Source organism: Rhinolophus ferrumequinum, chromosome 12 (genome assembly GCF_004115265.2).
Source record: "Rhinolophus ferrumequinum isolate MPI-CBG mRhiFer1 chromosome 12, mRhiFer1_v1.p, whole genome shotgun sequence".
Taxonomy (NCBI): domain Eukaryota; kingdom Metazoa; phylum Chordata; class Mammalia; order Chiroptera; family Rhinolophidae; genus Rhinolophus; species Rhinolophus ferrumequinum.
In genome coordinates, this window is record NC_046295.1 from 58,923,768 (window position 1) to 58,941,395 (window position 17,628).

A 17,628-nucleotide genomic window follows, 5' to 3' on the forward strand; every position below is an offset into this window, starting at 1 on the left:
CACTCGCACTCTACACACCACCTTTTACGAATTGCACATGGGAATTGAGGTGATGGGCTCAGAAAGTAGGTACAGGAATGACCTCAGCATTCAGCTAACTCCAACGTCACTTCTGACTTTTGGGCTTAGAATGTTGGAGGAAACAAAGGGGAACCCAAGTGTCCAAGCTAACACCTAAAGCGCCCGGACATCGAGAGGATTGGGCGGTCCGGCCACGCCTCCGGGGCACCGGGGGCGGAGCTATATCCGCCGAGCCCCGCCCCGAGCCTGCGTCTGCCAGTTGTCCAGTCGCTTCTCCTTCCCAGTCGCGAAGTCAAAAGAAAAGGAATCGACTAAAAAATACCGGCTGGCTGCCCTTCTCAGCACTCCACGCCTCATCATGCTTGTTGTCCGAAGCAGCCTAACTAAGGCTCTGGCCGCACGGACGCTTGTGCCTCAGGTACCCGCTGTGGGGACGCGCCCAGCCATTTCCTGAGCCAGGGAGGGGCGTTTGCTGGAAGCGCGCGGGCCCGCGCATGCGCCCACCGGGATCTCTCGCCCACCGGCTCGCGCGCCCCCACTTGATTCCCCGCGCACACGCCCACCCGGCTCGTGGGCCCAGCCCTGCAGCTCGCTGTGTCCGTCCGTGGGTGCCCAAGCCAGGCAGGGTCAGGAATCTCGTAGCAAATACGATGATAACAAACTCATTTAGCCTTAGATGGGAAAAATGTACAGGACAGATTTTTGTGATTCAGCCTTAACTGTTGGGCATTTGCTTAATCTGTCAATCTAACCAGAGATGTTTTTCCTTTCGATGTTTAGACTTTCCTCCTTTCTCTGTGGACAGGAGAGTAAGAGGTTTAACCTAGAGACTGGTAAAGACTGAAGAAAAGCCTTTAATGGCCCTTTCACCCAAGATTAGCGATACAGTCTGTATCATTCTGATTCTCTCTCTAATGGGGCTGGGCCAAGGATTCCTCACAACTTCATTCTGAACTTTGACTTTATAAATGTCGACCTAAAGTTCTCTCATAAATGATTGGTGCCAAAAATGAGCCCGAACTTGAGCAGAAGGAAGCCTGAATCACTCATGATTCCGTCAGCGTAATTTTACTTTCTGGCATGAAACAAAAATCACCTCCCCCCAAGCAAACACACATCTCACTGCTGTTTAACCTTTCACTTGGCTTCCCCTGTTACTGTTTCTCCTGTGAAAGTCAAAAATATGTGCCTTTGACCACGTATTTGTTTCCAAATACAGATTCCCTGGAAATCAACTTGCAAAAAGCAGTTGTTAACGAATACCCTCATTGTCCCATTTTCTGATGTATTTTATTTATGGTACTTTTTAAACTATACTGCTAAGCAGTTGTTTATTTGCATAACATTCTCTTATTAGAATTTAGTTAAAATGACACAAAAAGCATGTCAAGCAAAAGTAGTAGTAGCTGCAATTGTTTTTGGTGGGAACACCTGCTCTTCAGGGAAGCTTCGACACTTGGGCAATAGGAACATAACTTTAGTAGTCATGAGTAGAATGGACTCAAGGAGATAATTAGAATTATGATATTTTACACAACTAAATAAAATACATAGACAATTGTGTGTGTATTTTAACCAAAAATATGTCAGAGGAAGTAGTCTCCTAGTTTCATTTGACATACCATATAGTCAGTATAAGCCCAAAATTTGTTCATATTGTGTTTGTACCAAAACTTTTAATAGGTAATTCTGATTAATCAGCTTCAGAAAATTGGCAGGTAATAACCAAACCTACAATAAGATGGATTTGTAAACCCAAATACCATATGAGTGTGTATGTGTACACACACACATATAAATACACAGAGGATAATTTCTAGCAGGACATTCCTATCTAAAATTTTAACTTCACTCAGACTTGGAACAAATTAGAACAAAAATTTATATAGTGAGTAACTGACTAATACAAAAAGAATTAATGGTCCTTAAGGATATTTCCATCAACCTGTTATAATTGGATAAATTAAACGCCCTTCTTCACATTGCATCTGTAATTAAACCTAATAATGATTCAGACGATTCTGGCCTATTGATTTTTCTCTGATAGCATTCATACAGCCTACTACCATTTTATAATGCAATTCGATAGATGATAGCTTCCTTTCACATTTGTTACATTCCAGTCCTTTTTTTTTTTTCTTTAACCAGTAATCCACTTCCTTGGATTTAGGAAGTACTTCAACCTGAACAGTGATTTCCATTTTTACAAAAACTCAAGAGTTTTCCACCAGTAAACACATTTTTATCATGCCTGCATATTTTATAAAGTTCACTTAAATGCATAACTGTAACACATGTAGTATTGACTAAAAATAGAATATTGACTAAATAAGGTAAAACATTTGTAAATATATTAGAATCCTAATTGTAGTTCTTGGGTAAGGGACTGATTAAGACCCCCGGTGCCTTCGATTAACTTTTCCTGAAAAGGTGGCTCTGGTGGACCCCAGGTAGGAGACGGTAGCTATATATTCAGCATTCTTAAGAGTAGTTATCTTTATTGACATCACTTTAAACAAATGTCTTTGGGCAGAGGACATCAGAGGTACAAACATGGATTATGAGTCTAATGAGTGTCCCTTGTTTCCGAATTCAGATTTGGTTGTAACGTATTATAAACTCTACCTTCCCAAAATTTAAATTTCTTTATCTTTCTTCAGGTGTGCTCATCTTTTGCTACAGGCCCCAGACAATACAATGGAACGTTCTATGAATTCCGTACTTACTTCCTTAAACCTTCAAAGATGAATGAGTTTCTGGAAAATTTTAAGAAAAACGTACGTCTTCGGACAGCTCACTCTGAATTGGTTGGATACTGGAGTGTAGAATTTGGAGGCAGAGTGAATAAAGCGTTTCATATTTGGAAGTATGGTATGAATCATCAGCTTAAATATTCAGTACAGATTTTCATTCTGTTAAATGTTACACATGACTTGGTTCTTGGATCTGTTACTATAAATACACACAGGTTAAATTAAACTTAAAAAGCAGAACAACAACAAAAAAACAAGAAGGAAAATCCATTGATTATTCTTCCCAATGGTATACCTCTAACAACACCGTGCTCAAATCGTTATCATGAATGGCATCTCTTATTTCAAATAATAAAATTGTGAACTAGATTTTAATTCTCAGAAAATTTAGAGAATGGTTCATTATAAAGATAATTTATGAAAAATTTAAAGCATTGATCATAAGAGCCCCAGCGGGTTAAGATCACAAAAGGAGGAATTATTTTTACTTACTGTTGAAGCTACTGCTGGATATCAGGATTTTTGTGGAAACAATTAAAACATGTAGGGGCCTGAGGGCAGTATAAGTTGATAAGGATGATGGTTAACTTCGAGGCATCACCCAATTCTGAGATTTAATGATTTGTTATGTTTAGGGAACCACATTTGTTTCATCTGTGCACCCCAGGTTTTCAGAGCATTCACTATCATTTTGCTGCTCTCCGGAAAGGCAGAGGAATCAGAGTTATCCCCGTACTGAAGCTGAACTACCCCTATTTTAGTAGAGGAAGGAGAATAGGTAACAGGAATCCCCAGAGTATTTGTTACTCCGGTGTCAAATCTTTGTGAAGTCTACATCAGGATTTGATGATATCTGGAGAACTTTTAATAATTTCATTTAGATCATGAGGAATGTGGGGAAAGATGTCACTTTTTTTTTATTCCCTGTATCTCCAGTGATATAACACTGTTCTTAGGTGGCCCCAATGAACATCTGCTGAATTGAATAAAATCCCATAAAAGGTCTAGGTGATTTTAAATAAAAAACTTTTATTTCTCTTACTCCCTTTCTTCCCATAGATAATTTTACTCATCGAACTGAAGTTCGGAAAGCCTTGGCCAAAGATAAGGAATGGCAAGAACAATTTCTCATTCCAAATTTGGCTCTTATTGATAAACAAGAGAGTGAGATTACTTATCTAGTGCCATGGTGCAAATTAGAAAAGCCTGCAAAAGAAGGTAAGTCCTTCCCTCTTAGTCACTTTGAATTTTGATGAAGAAAATACTAAGCATTTGAAGCTATAAAAACTAAGGTTTCAAAGAAAAAGAATAAAATTATCCTTTGTTTCAGGTAGGAATATGTTGTGATTATAGAGATGAAAATGAATTTGAGCTTTTTGCTTATCATTAAAACAATGAGCATTAAATCATGTTTTTTCAACTTGGAAAAGCTCTTAAAGTTAGGTGTGAATACAAAAAGTTGACCTGGGAGTAAAATTTGAAAAGCTGGGGATTTGGAGCAGAGAAAACATTTATAGGTAGGTGAAGGATAGTGTATAAAATTTTGTCATAGTATTTTTTTTTCACAAATTACAACTAATCTTAAGATATTAAGTATATCTTTGCTTATAAGACTGACTGACTGAAGGGAATGAATTAACTTGAACTGTTAAGCTCTGTTACTATAGTTTAACTTTTTGTATTCCTCTTTCTTATTTCTCAGTTTGAAAAGAATTACTAAAGATTTGTCTTCTCTTGCTGATTTCACTTTCTTGCTGACCTAAAGAAATATTTATCTCAACCTAGTTTTAAACAAAAGTCAGATTTTTAAATAGCATAAACTAATTTCAATTTTTATTTATTTATTTGTATTTGAAATTTATTTTCCCCATAATCTAAATTCTGTAATGTATCTTAGATTACAAGAGGTTTGAAAAGTCTTATTTGGATTGTTGTTCACCTAGACTTCCCCTCAGCTTTCAGCTTTACCGAAATGAACTAAGTGGCTTCTAGAACAGTGTCGAATCTTGGTTCTTTTCCCCTGTTGTTCATAATTCTCTAGTAACTTTATACTTTTTTGTTTTACTTCTCAAATCTTCTCGTCCCCTAGTTTCTTTCTTTCTATCGGCACCATACTTTTTACCAGAAGGTAAAATGCTTTTCAACTGTTAACCTGGATATTTAGGAATAATAAAACCATCTCCTTCAATTTTTTTAGGGTTTTTTTGTTTGTTTGTTTGTTTGTTTGTTTTTCCCCCTCAAAATTTCAGATATTACATTGTTTACTTGCTGTTACTGTTAGAAATGGAATCCTATAGGGAGAAATTATACAAAAAAAAAAATACTTCCTCTCAAAATTGGAAAGAAGGAAAAATAGATCAGAAAATACGTTTCTTACTCATTTCTTATCTAAAAGTGTAGACTCGGGAAGCTCAAAAATCCTAATCCTATTATGAATTCTCAATATTTGTTTTATTGACAAATTTTATAGATTAAAAATATTTCAGATAATAGCTAGATACAGCTTCCTTTTTGCTTTGTATGATAAGCTTAAAAACTGACCCTTAACCATGGACAAGGACTTTATAAACATAAAAGCACAGAAAAATAATGCAAAGAATTCATAAATATGTCCATATGAATGTGTACGTGTATGATCCTCCATATCTGTGTATGTACATTAGCCTTCCACTGGAACCATAGTAACCTGATTAGAAATTTCTTAAATATCTTGTGTAAAATAATTATTTTTCTCCCTACTCTAGGAGTCTATGAGCTGGTTACTTTTCAGATGAAACCAGGTGGACCAGCTCTGTGGGGTGACGCATTTAAAAGGGCAGTCAATGCCCATGTCAATCTAGGCTACTCGAAACTAGTTGGCGTTTTCCACACAGAATATGGAGCCCTCAACAGAGGTACGGTTGTCCATTCTATCTATGAAATTACAAAAGATATTAGTGAACTACTAAGTTCCTGGGGTTAGTTTGTCTATCTTTTTCATTGTGACACGTATTTTCATTTTTATTGCCAAATTTTAGGGTTTTTTTTTTTTTTGTAATTTTAAGTGTTGTAAACACCTGTTTTCTTCTTATTTATTTTGAATGTTAACACCTTTTGAAGCCTTTTTCAAATGCTGAACTGCTGTTTTCCATGATACATCAAAATGATAAAATCTGCAGAGCCTCTAGAAAATATCTGTTCTTTTTATCTTTTTTTCCCTCTTAATATACTTTTTATTGTTTTTTTTTTAAAATAACATTATTTGGGGTTAAGAGTTTATCTCTGAATGAAAAAGTATTGCATATTTTTACAAATACTGAAAACATGGACATGCCCAAAGGGGGCAATAGACATTTCCCACTACTTAATGATAATACAGTCAACATTTTGGTCTCTGTATTCCTATGTCATTCATGTGTATATTCATGTACATATATATGAATGACATAGGAACAAGACCAAAACATTACTTTATTTATACACATATGCCAAAAATATGCATATGCATGGTTAATAATGACTTTTTAATACTCTAGTGCAAGTATATACATCAGATAGACAGATAAGTATATATACTTTATTTAATAAACACCTATTTGGGGCATTTAACTCTTAAAAGCTATTTCAGTCAGAATTTCAGAGAGTTTTTTTGTGGCAGACTCTAAACAGAAGTGTATAAAATTTCTCTGGAAGGATAAATGACTAAGAATAGCTAATAAAATATTTAAAAGACTGATTATATCCATTTGCCTCCTTTACTTCCCTCCTTGAACGTCCCGGAGACATCTCAAACCTAACGTATTCAAAGCTGAGTTTCTGATCTTTACCTAGAAATTTAACTTCTACTAATAGATCCTAACAAAATATTCAGTATATAGAAAAATATATTTACAAGCTGGAAAATACATGAAGGGAAAAATTATGACAATTATTATGTATCTATCTCACACCGTATGCTAAAATAAAATTCAAATGGTTATAGATTTTAATGCAGAACGAAGAAGGAATAGAATTACTAAAATAAAATATAGATTAATTTATTTAATAACATGGATGAGAACTATATTTCTAAGCCAAAAGGCAAATGAAGAAACGATGAAGAAAACAAATTCACTGACAATTTTATTATAAAAAGGCTCCATCTTTCTGCATGCCCCAAAACACCATAAATGAAATTCAAAAGCAAAATGAAAAATGAAAACTTATGCAAAGGTAAACATACAGATGATGGCTAAATATATATTAAAGAAGACACAGATTAAATTAATAACGAGATGCCTTTTTTCAGCTAGTAAAGACATTATATAGATACAGTATGAGATAGGATGGGATACAATAATTCCTCATACTGTGTGGTATTCACATTGGCTTACTCTTCCCCCAAAATAAGTTTGGCAATATAAATAAACACCCCTAATTTTTAAATTGTTTTTGCCAGTATTCTAGGAAATATGCATAGGTGTGTCGCTGTGTTCAATTATATAGGAAGGAAGTTTCAAAGGATGTAAAATATATAGTGGTCATTTGAGTGCTGAGATTAATGTTTATTAAGTCTCTATTTTAATTTTCTATAATGGACATGTAAAACTTTTATAAGATAAAACTGAAAGTGTGTGCACACTTTTTAATCTTAAATTCATTCTCAGCATTGGAGGAGAATATGCTCAGTATAAATCAGTATTTCATTTCTAAAGGACATTGTATAATATGTATACTGTACATACATAAGTATGTATAAGATATACTCCTTGATCCTCTTACTTTGAATTTTAGGCGTTTATTTTGAGTAAATAATCAGATCCAGACTGTTTAGGTTTGAATCACAACTATGCCACTTACAACTTGGTGATGTTGAGTGAGTTACTCGAACCTTCCTGTGCTTACAATGCTCATCGATAAAATGATAATAATAACCTACCAGCTAAGATTATTATGTATGAAGACTGAGATAAATCACGCAAAATGCTTTGACATAGGCCTGGCACGTAGTAAGCTTCCAAAAAATGTTAGTAGTAGTTGTTGTCAATATTATTATGGATACACATGTCGGGCTGCTGTAGGGAAATTTATGTCAGCATTGTTTACAATAAGCAAACCATTTGGTATGACACAAGGTATGGTACATAACACACGTTCATGTACATCATATACAACATGTATCAGTAAGACCCTAATTATATTTTACTTGTATTTTTTTTTTTAAGGAAAATACACTAAATATTAGTAGAGACTTTCTCTGGGAAGCTAAGATTATGCTACTTTTTATTTTCTTCTGTGTATCATCCACACTTTTAGTAATAAGCGCAATTTTTTATAATCTTCCTTTTTTAAAAATAAGTAAAATGTAGTAGAAAGTAACTAAACCTGGGTCTAGTTTTGATAGTGTCTTTAGCTGCATTACTTTACTTCCCCTCTCCAGCTTCCTGTTTCTTCATCTATAAAGCCAGTTGGATTATTTATAAATACCTCTTCCAAATCTCTGACCCCTCTGAAATCTTACCACAAACATACTTCGTTTTACCTTTTCATACTTGCTATTTCAATTTAAAGAATAAGCCTTAATGTTTCTGATTAATTTTTCTGTGTTTCCTACTTGTAGTAACGCCGTGGTCTTTCAAGTCTATTTTTGGTTTATTTCTGCAGTTCATGTTCTTTGGTGGAATGAGAGTGCAGACAGCCGTGCAGCTGGGAGACATCAGTCCCATGAGGACCCCAGAATCGTGGCAGCTGGTAAGCTACTTCACGAGGCATGGATTACTCCTAGGACACATTTGATATAGTCAATAATTTTAGATGCCTTCTTATACAATCTTTTTTTCCAGTGCGGGAAAGTGTCAATTACCTAGTGTCTCAGCAGAATATGTTCCTGATTCCTACGTCATTTTCACCACTGAAATAGTTTTCCACTGAAACAGGGAGCATTTCATGAATGGCCATAAGATGTATCTGCTAATGTTGTTTAAATTCTCCCAAGAGGTTCTCACTTTTATTTGAAGAAGGTGGTAAGTTAATTCACAATGTGTCTGCATTTTTAAAGCCACTTGTGCTCTTTGTCTTTAGCACCTCAGGAAATAGCTCTGTTTATTTTCCCCATGGCATTTCTATAGCTATGATACATTAGAGATAGCTGCCGCTATCTACTTCATGATGTTGAGTTTTCATTTCTTGCAGAAGATCTCTTATTCTCTATTTTGACAACCCTTCGCTTTATAGCTTTTTCTTATGTTTCAATAATGTTTCTACACTTATGTGCCTGACAATATTTTACAATTATTTTCACGCAATGTCTGTATTTCCGTTATGTCTGCTTTTTGAGATTTAAAAGAAATTTTGCAGTAAAATTTATTTTGTGATATCAATTGGATTCATAAGAATATTATATCAAACAATATTTTTCTACCTTGGGAAAGTACAGTATCACCTATGTCATCTGTATTATGGTTTTCACATTATTATTCACTATAATCTGGAAAATAATGTAATTAGGTCTCTGTTAAAAAAACTTCAGAAGACCTGTTTTATATGCTGAAATGTGTTCATTTGTAGTTGATTTTATTAACTTTTGTTCATTTTGGGTCACTGTTTAACAAAGATACTTGGACATCTATTTGTATTAAAGAGATTTTATGGTTATAGAAACGCTTGCCCTAATAAAAGCCTACATATCCATTCTGAAATTTTTTTTTTTTTTTGCGTTTTATATTTATATTATCTTCTCTGGAGTCTTTACTGTGTTGCCACAAGGTAGTGACGCATTAATAATTTAGCAACTTTATTGTAAATGTTAAGTTACATTAAGAAAACAGCATGATAGTAAGCCCAGAAGGAGAGTTTCTTTAGTACCACCACAGACATTCCAAGGTTTTCCTTTAAACATCTTTAAATTCCATTTTAGTTGAGTGTCTCTGCCTTCTAAAACTAGGCTTGGTACTTCCAATCTCTCCTGACAGTCTGTATTTACAGCTATAGTATTTTTCATTCTAAAACATATTGTAAATGTAAAAGAGTAAATAATGAATTAACTAAGGGGAATTTGGACAACGTACTGTGTGTAAGGCTCCTGATAGAAGAAATGTCTAAAGGATTAAAAAACAAAATGAAAAAATCAGAGAGGAAAGGTAAGATGGTGTTCAGGTGTAGTCTATACTATTAACAGACAAGAATCCAAATAAAAGTTTTATAATCCAGCTATTGTCATGTTTTCTACTTCCCCTGGAAGCAGAACTATCTGTAGTTGTGTATATTCACCATCTTCCCTTCCTTACCGCTTCAACTTCCTTGAGCCCAATCCCCACAGGCCTACATCCTTGTCAGTCTGCTCAAGTGACTCGTCTGAGGGTCACTAAGGACCTTTATCTTACCAAATTCAATGGTCTCTCGCCACCTTTACCCTCCTCATCTACTCAGCAGTATTGGATACAGTTGACCACCTCCGCCTTCCTGAAACCCTCGATTCTGAGTGTCAATCTATGGCAGGGGTGTCCAAACCTTTTTCAACGGTTTTCACCAAGGGCCCTATGCGGTAAAATACACAAACAGCCGGGCCGCTCACTCGAGGTGAAGTACGTATTGCCTCACCTGGTTTATTTAAGTAAACTAAATATATTTTTGGAATTTGCTGCGGGCCAATAAAAAATGGATCGGCCCGCGGGGCTGCAGTTTGGACACCCCTGATCTATGGCATCATACTCAGGTTTTCCTGCTCCTCACTGGCTAGTCCCTCTGTTTCCTTTACTGGCTCCTCTTCTGAATGTGATAGGGTCTCAGGGCTTAAGGGTATTCTTCACTCTCTAGATAAGCTAATTCAGTCCCAAGGCTTAAGTGCCATATATGTGCTAGTGATTCACACATTTTTATCTTCTTTCCCATCTTTGCCTCAGAGCTCCAGTCTGAAACACCAATGGCCTTTTTAACACAACCACCTACCTGGTTTGGGTCAACAACTTGAAGTCACCTTGATAGCTATTTCCTTCATCCCCTACATGCTGCCCACAGCAGGTCCTGTTGGTTCTAACTCTAAAATAGAGCCTGAATGTTATATTCTTCCCTCTGTCTGTCACTACCACCCTTGCCGAATCCACCATCATCTCTTACTTAGCCTCCCTGCTGTTCTTTCTTCCCACTCAGCCACCATTCTTTCTGAAACAGAGATTAGGCCAAACCAGTACCGTGTTTAAAACTTTCCAGTGGCTCCTCATTGCACTAATAATAAAATCCAGCTACTTTCAAATGGCCTGCAAGGCTCTCCGAGCTCTGGTTCCAGCAGCTCTGTGTCTATTCCCTCCCACTCCAGAGACAGTGGAATTCTCTCCCCCACTCCCCAACTTGCCTAGCTTTTTCCCACTTGGGGCTTTTGTACCAGGCACCCTTTCTTCCAGGAATGTTTTTCCTGCCAACCTTCATCGGCTCCTGCTCCTTTTATTCAGATCTGAGCTTAGTCACTCCTCAGACGGGCTGTCTCTGATTTCCCCATCGTTAACCCATTACGTGTTTCATCTTCTTGGCATCTACTACTGCTGTTTACATTAATTACATTTGTTTGTCCACACAGCCATTGTGAATGTGAATATAATTTCTCCACTGAAATTTAAGTTCATTAGAGCAGAAATTGTTCTTCTTTCAACACTGCATCCCCAGAACCTCAAAAAGCATCTGGCACACAACAGAGTTCAATAAATATTTGTTAAATTATTGTATAATGATGCCGAACCGATCAGGACAATTTTAAGTGATACCCAACTTCACCGAAAAGACCCCTTTGCCAGTGACGAGCCATGTAACGGGACCAGTTCCATATCCTCTGAGTCACAATTTACTCATGTCAAATGGTACACCTTACCTTCTAGGAGAGGTATTAGTTGAGGATTAAATGAAGTTCCTGACAACACAGTAAATACTTGGAAAAGGTATTTTTGTTGTTGTTGTTTTTAATCTAAATGTTTAAATAGGCTTTTCTTTTCTCTCCCTCAGTGGTGATTTTTCACAAAGAAACAGTTTTCTACCCATTTCATTGAAGTCACTGTAACGTGAACTTCAGGGGGGAAGGACTAAGCTGTGATGCTGATGACAAGTGGTCAGCCAGGTGCACACAAAGCTAAGATCCATACCTTAGGCAAAGGACTGCTCGCTAGGAGTCATCACAGCCGTTCAGAAGAGGTCACCAATAGAGCCACAACTCCAGTGTGCTGCCTAATAGGGGCTGTTTGACTGGTGCTCTTCAAGTACTGAAATAAACAGGCCTCGTTTCTGAGACTGATTGTTAATTAGCTGTGAAAAATACATCCACATGTTTCCATCAGAGCACTACATAATCTCCGGCATAGATTGCACAGCACTTTCTACAGGATTAAGGGAAGGCACCTCTGATATTAGTCTCAGTATCATCTCTCTGCTCACACTTTTCTATCTTCCCTGCATGCTTGCCCTTGCCACCATGCCCAGCATCTGGCCAGTACACTTGCCAGACTGTGTACTTGTATTTTTTGGTTGAATAAGCAAAAGAGCACTGAAGGTTGCTTTTGTAGCTTCCCAATACCAAATGAAGAAATGAGGTTTGTATTAAATAGGCTTAGAGACAGAGTATTTTCAGAGATCTCCCAGCTTCATAATCATTAAGCAGAGTAAATTTATCTAAAAACCTTTCAAACTGAATGTGGGGACAGAACCCCAGAGAGCAGCTTCCAGGCTCTCGGCCTCATGTGGAAAGGTGCTAGCTCAGGTAGCAGATGGCCGTCAGCTGTGGCTGGTTGGCCGTCAGCTGTAACCATTGAGCCATTGGCCACTAATATAACTGCTGTGGCTATGCTAGCAGAAAATGGGGGCTAGCAAGAAGATGGTGGCTGGGCTGGCAAGCGCGGATTGCAGTTAGCACGGTGGAGTGCAGGTTGCCGATTGCAGAGAAGTGGACGGCAGGTTACAGACAGTGTGGCTCCTGCTTCCTGTGTCTCCAACCCAGCCGCCAGCAAGACTATAGTGGTATGACTACCCTACCTATGGTTCCGTGGGTGTGCCTTTTTGGCCTCACCATGTCCTGCGTTCTTATGTGGGAAACGGGACCAGAGACCCCGCAGGCCGCCTTGCACGACACTGAGTATCAGTTACTTTCTTAGCTGAATCAGGAAAGTGCAAAACACCCTTTTTAAAATTTCCAGGTTGTCCCCTTAGTTTTCCTTTGGGATTAACACGTCATTTACCCTTTTCAAAAATTTCTACTTTAGAGCCAAATAGCTTTAACAGTAGGTGGTGCTACGAATGCATGAAAATAAATTTGTCTAGACCAAAAGAACCGTCACAGCTTTATTTCATGACTCATTACAACATAGAAATATGCCTTTAATACTTCATATAAAGTTATAGACAATACAAATTTTTTTTCTCTTTTTGCCTTTTAATGAAAATGATTTAACTTAGAAATCTATTGAGAAACTTTTGTCTAGTTTTGCAATTCTCAGATATTCCAGTGCAAAAATATATCCCATTACAGACAACATAAAGTGCTTGGGATGAAAGGCCAATGATAAAGAAAAAACCAAAAACATAGTTTCATCCGAGGGTATAAGAAGGGAGAATAGAATACTTAATCCTTATGGAAATATAAACATTCTGTAAAAGGGATGCAACAATTTTAAACAGAATTAGAGCAGTATTACTATAGTACTATATTATTACTAGTAAATTGTAACAAGGGTACAAATTAATATCTCAATATCAAAGTGGTTCAATATTATATGACACATGGCTCTTTGGGAAAAAAAAAATTCCTAATATATACAACCATGAGAAGAAAACAAACAAATCCCTTTAGTCAATGTTTACTATACAGTGAATGAATGATGTGCAACACTTAATAGTCACAATGCATTGCTTTCAGTACAGATATTGAAATACAGTAGTTTGAGGTTTGGTTGTTTTTTAAACAATGAACTGTGCTGGGTGTTTATGTATAGAGGGCTTTGTTATTGTTTTCCATCATGTTTTTTGTATTCACAGTTGTTAATAAGGTTTCCAAGGTGTCCAAAAGAAGCAAAAGCAGAAATCTTTGAACACTTGACAATTTTTGAAACTCACATAGTTACATTTCCACAGGGAATATATAGAAATTTTACTTGAATATAGAGTTGGTAAAAATTTCTACTATAATTAGGTTTACACAGGAAAATTTAAAAGATTACTATTTGGATAGTCTAAAAGGTAACAATATTAACGATGTCGATGTGTAAGTGTAGATTGTTTCTAGCTTCAGAAGAGATCCTTTTAAACCTATATTGAAACTGTAGATTGTATTTCCCGCCCCCTCCCCCCAAAATAACTCACAGTGACTTTTGATTTTTTTAAATATGGCCTTGAAGTCAGAGTAATTAAAGGAGCATGGATTTAATATAATAGAGAATTTGAACATGATTCTAATGAAATGGGAAAACAAGTTTGATTTTAAAAAATATTAAACGAGAAACTAAATTATCGTATGAGTTTTATATCATTAAAGATACCATAAAATACAATGATCTCATATAGAGATCAATATAATGATCTCTAGTTATTGGAAGTATACCTTCATTACTTACCTATCATTCTGGAAAACAATATTGCATTAATTTCTAAAAGTCTTTTTCTTTTCCAATCAACAAGTTATGTGATAATGTTGTGTAAATTTTAAAAGAAAAACAGATTAGTTTGAAATAGATCTGAAATCTTATACCCTTAGAGTTAATATTTAAATTTTAGAAAACGGTAATGATAGTGAAAGATCACTTAAACTTCACCAGTCATTCCCTCATATTTTTGTTATCTCAAGACAGATGACATTAAAAAATAGTATTTTACGAATGCTTAAAGTGTTTACTGACTAAAAATATAAGACTGGGTTGGAAAAGTCTGAAATATACTTCATGCCAGGGCATTTGCTGTTTTTATTTTTTTCACGGGAGATTAGTGATTGAAGAGATGAAAAGGATGAGATTGTCAGAATGAGGTGGCTGAGATCTTCAAAGCCAATTATTTGAATATACTGAATGCCGTGATCACAAGTTGTCGTGGTCAACGAGTTTTCAGACTACCCGTCTTCTCTGTAAAAGTATTCAACTGTTTCGTCTTGTGACCCGTACCACATTTAAATTTTCTTGACTTTTGCATTGTTGCTATTTTGAAAAAGTGAGCTGCCCAATATGCTTTCATTGAGCTCCCACAACCACCACAACAAAACAACCTCTATTTGTAAACCAGTTAGCTGATTATCATGGCACAGGAAATCTGAGACTTAATTTCTCCTCACCCCATCCATCCATACATACTCATTCAGCTATAACATAGACTCAAAAAATACTTGGTTAATGAACTGAGATTAAGAGTATTTTAAAGGACCTTAAAGAAGCTTAAATATAATATCATGAGAGCTTGACCATCACATTTGTTTTCCAGTCACTAGGTACTAGTCAGATGATCCATCTGCAAACTCACATGAGAAAAGAAAGTGTGGCCACATTCCTCTATGCCATGGACTTCTGCAATTAGGCCATTCTAAGGTTTCAGAAATCACTGACAGAACTTAGAATTCCAAATAAAAGTACAAATGTTTTCAGCAAAACACAACTCCATCTTTTCATCTTCTAGATTAATTTTGAAAGCCAGAAGTAATACTACACTTGTGTCAAACAAGATCTTGAGATACAGTGTGCCATGTTGGCAGACAGGATAAGTGGACACAGGTAACCCCAGGTTTGAACGCAACATCTCTTGCATCCCATGCCCTGGCCTCAGTAGCTTACAGCCTCAACAAACGTGGCTGCTCATTCTTCGCTTCTTACCGGGGTCCCAGAAAGATGACCCTGGTGACCCATGGCTCCAAGCGAGGGACAATGTAACAATGAAACCAAGTTTAATGTGTCTAGAGCCATCCACAGTTTGCATATTACCACCACCAGAGCAACTCAATAACAGGGGAACCAAAGTAGGACTTTTCCTTCCACACGTTGCACCATTTTGTCACCTGATATTTGATGATGTCTGATAGACTCTAAGCACAGCAGCTTTCACAAAAGTGTGCATGACACACCATGGTGCTCCGAGCCTTCTGAGCAACTTGGCACTGATAATTCTGGCACACTCATTGCCATCAATGGATATGTCACTGGGTAACCAGTCTCCTGGCATGGCACGGCTTCATGAGTGAGGATGTGCATGCATACGTTTTGATTTTGGTAAGTAATCACTGGCCATGGTTACTTGATGAATTACTGTTGCAACCCCCAGTGAGAATACAAAGGAACAAAAAAAAATGTATGATTTCAAACCCATATGTCCACTGGGTTCCATACTCAAGTTTCACATAGGTATAAGGTTATAAACTAAATTCAAGTCTTTTGTTCACTGGAGAGCCATACAAGACATCGGCTACAAAGGCACTGCCCCTGTAATGGAATTCTGTTTTCATTGCATTGAATTGCATTGCATTGAATAGTATCAGTACAGTATCCAGTTTACTTCTTCCCGCAGAAACGTCCCGCATTTTCTTCTGGAGCTCTTCCCACAGTGCAAAGGAATGGCAAGTTCCTCCTTTTTTTTCCGTCACCTTGTGTGACCAGGATTCTTCACACGTAACTTTCTTTCACTTTCTCATCCTGCAGAAAAGACGTGAGGACTGCAACATCCACCACTGTCTGGTTTTTGTGTAAAGACAGGTCCTTTAAGTGGTCATCATCGCTTTGGTCCTTCGCGAAGTTTACAAATACCTGTCAGGAGAAAGACGGGCCTGTATCAATACCTCTCGACTTGTTCTGTCTTTATTCTAGTTGTGTTTTTCCCTAGGTGGACGTGAGGTCAGGTAGGAAAATACAAGATTGCAAAACTAGATTAACTGGAAAACTGGGAGAGGGGGGAACTCTTGAAAAAGCATGTCACCATTTAAAAATTGAAAAACCGTACATATTGATCCCCAAATCACCAACTGTTCAATCATCTATTTACTTTGGCTGATACAGTAAGGGATTAAAGGGAAGTGGGAGGAAAACTAACGTTGACTGAATACCTACTAAGTGCCAAGATATGTTTGATGTTATCTAATTTAAACAGATATGCACCTGGCAAAATGCCTGGCCCATGGCAGGTACTCAGTAAATGGTAGTTAATGATGATTATTAATATAATCGGTTCTCACAATAACTCTAAAGTAGAGAGTTATCTCCGTTTTCAGATTCACAGAGGTTTAATAAAAAACACAGCTAGTAGAAGATCGGAAATTCAAACTCAGATCATCTACACTGCTCGAGGGCCCATAATGGGATGGAGAAGGGAGCAGGACTCCTCACCTTGAAAAATAAATCTATTTTTGATATTCAAAGCTTACTTGGTCAAGTGTTGTCTGAGAAACAGAGTAGTCTTCTATGTGGAGTCGCTTTTTGTTCTGGGAAAGGATGCTGAATATCCTGGCCAGGGAAGATAATGAAGATGGAAGCTGGTATTGTAGCATGTTCCGGTGCTTCTCTTTTAGGACACTTCCTGGAAAGGCGAGTCCAAAGAACTCCTGGACAGGCTTCAGATCAGGGTTGGACCCTGCTATTCGTACAACTATTGTATAACCATCTCCAAACCTGAAAGCAGAAAAAAGAAGTCCAAATGGAAGATTCTCAGGACACTTCTCAAAAGAATAATTAACCCCGAAAACCCAACTTGAGCCACGAAAAAGAGAGGTCCCTGAGAGACCCAGAGTAAAGATCTGAGAGGAGGAGCTAGTTATCATTTACTGAATACCTATTCTATGTGAGGTGCCGTGCTGAGTGCCTTGGGTACGTGATTTAATTTAATCCTCACCTGGACCTATGAAGCCTGACGGATGTTCCAGAGAAACAAGCCTGGGGACTTAGTCACTAGCCCATAGTAG

At 37.1% G+C, this 17,628-nt stretch overlaps 2 protein-coding genes across 4 annotated transcripts in view; one reads left to right on the plus strand and one right to left on the minus strand.

The window, feature by feature from the left end:
• The first annotated feature begins 261 nt into the window (after positions 1-261).
• On the plus strand, positions 262-9,430 carry NIPSNAP3A (nipsnap homolog 3A). The gene is made up of 6 exons (XM_033123333.1): positions 262-439; positions 2,682-2,892; positions 3,834-3,992; positions 5,519-5,668; positions 8,397-8,483; positions 8,576-9,430. The coding sequence occupies exons 1-6, from the start codon at positions 380-382 to the stop codon at positions 8,650-8,652; spliced, it is 744 nt and encodes a 247-aa protein (XP_032979224.1). The 5' UTR covers positions 262-379; the 3' UTR covers positions 8,653-9,430.
• Positions 9,431-13,281: 3,851 nt separating this feature from the next.
• Positions 13,282-17,628, minus strand: part of ABCA1 (ATP binding cassette subfamily A member 1) — a 122,258-nt gene continuing 117,911 nt past the window's right edge. For all 3 annotated transcript variants that reach the window (XM_033122557.1, XM_033122555.1, XM_033122556.1), the window contains exons 49-50: positions 17,095-17,338; positions 13,282-16,480 (exon numbers count right to left, since the gene is read on the minus strand). In XM_033122557.1, the coding sequence (XP_032978448.1) occupies positions 16,340-16,480; positions 17,095-17,338 (385 nt within the window). In that variant the 3' untranslated portion in view covers positions 13,282-16,339. The remainder of the gene's footprint in view (positions 16,481-17,094; positions 17,339-17,628) is intronic.

Excerpts from the sequence above, each read along its gene's own strand:
- NIPSNAP3A (XM_033123333.1), top strand. The coding sequence starts at position 380 with ATGCTTGTTGTCCGAAGCAGCCTAACTAAGGCTCTGGCCGCACGGACG. Across the intron at positions 2,893-3,833 it reads GTTTCATATTTGGAAGTATG|ATAATTTTACTCATCGAACT; the intron begins GTATGAATCATC and ends TTCTTCCCATAG. Across the intron at positions 5,669-8,396 it reads ATATGGAGCCCTCAACAGAG|TTCATGTTCTTTGGTGGAAT; the intron begins GTACGGTTGTCC and ends TTATTTCTGCAG.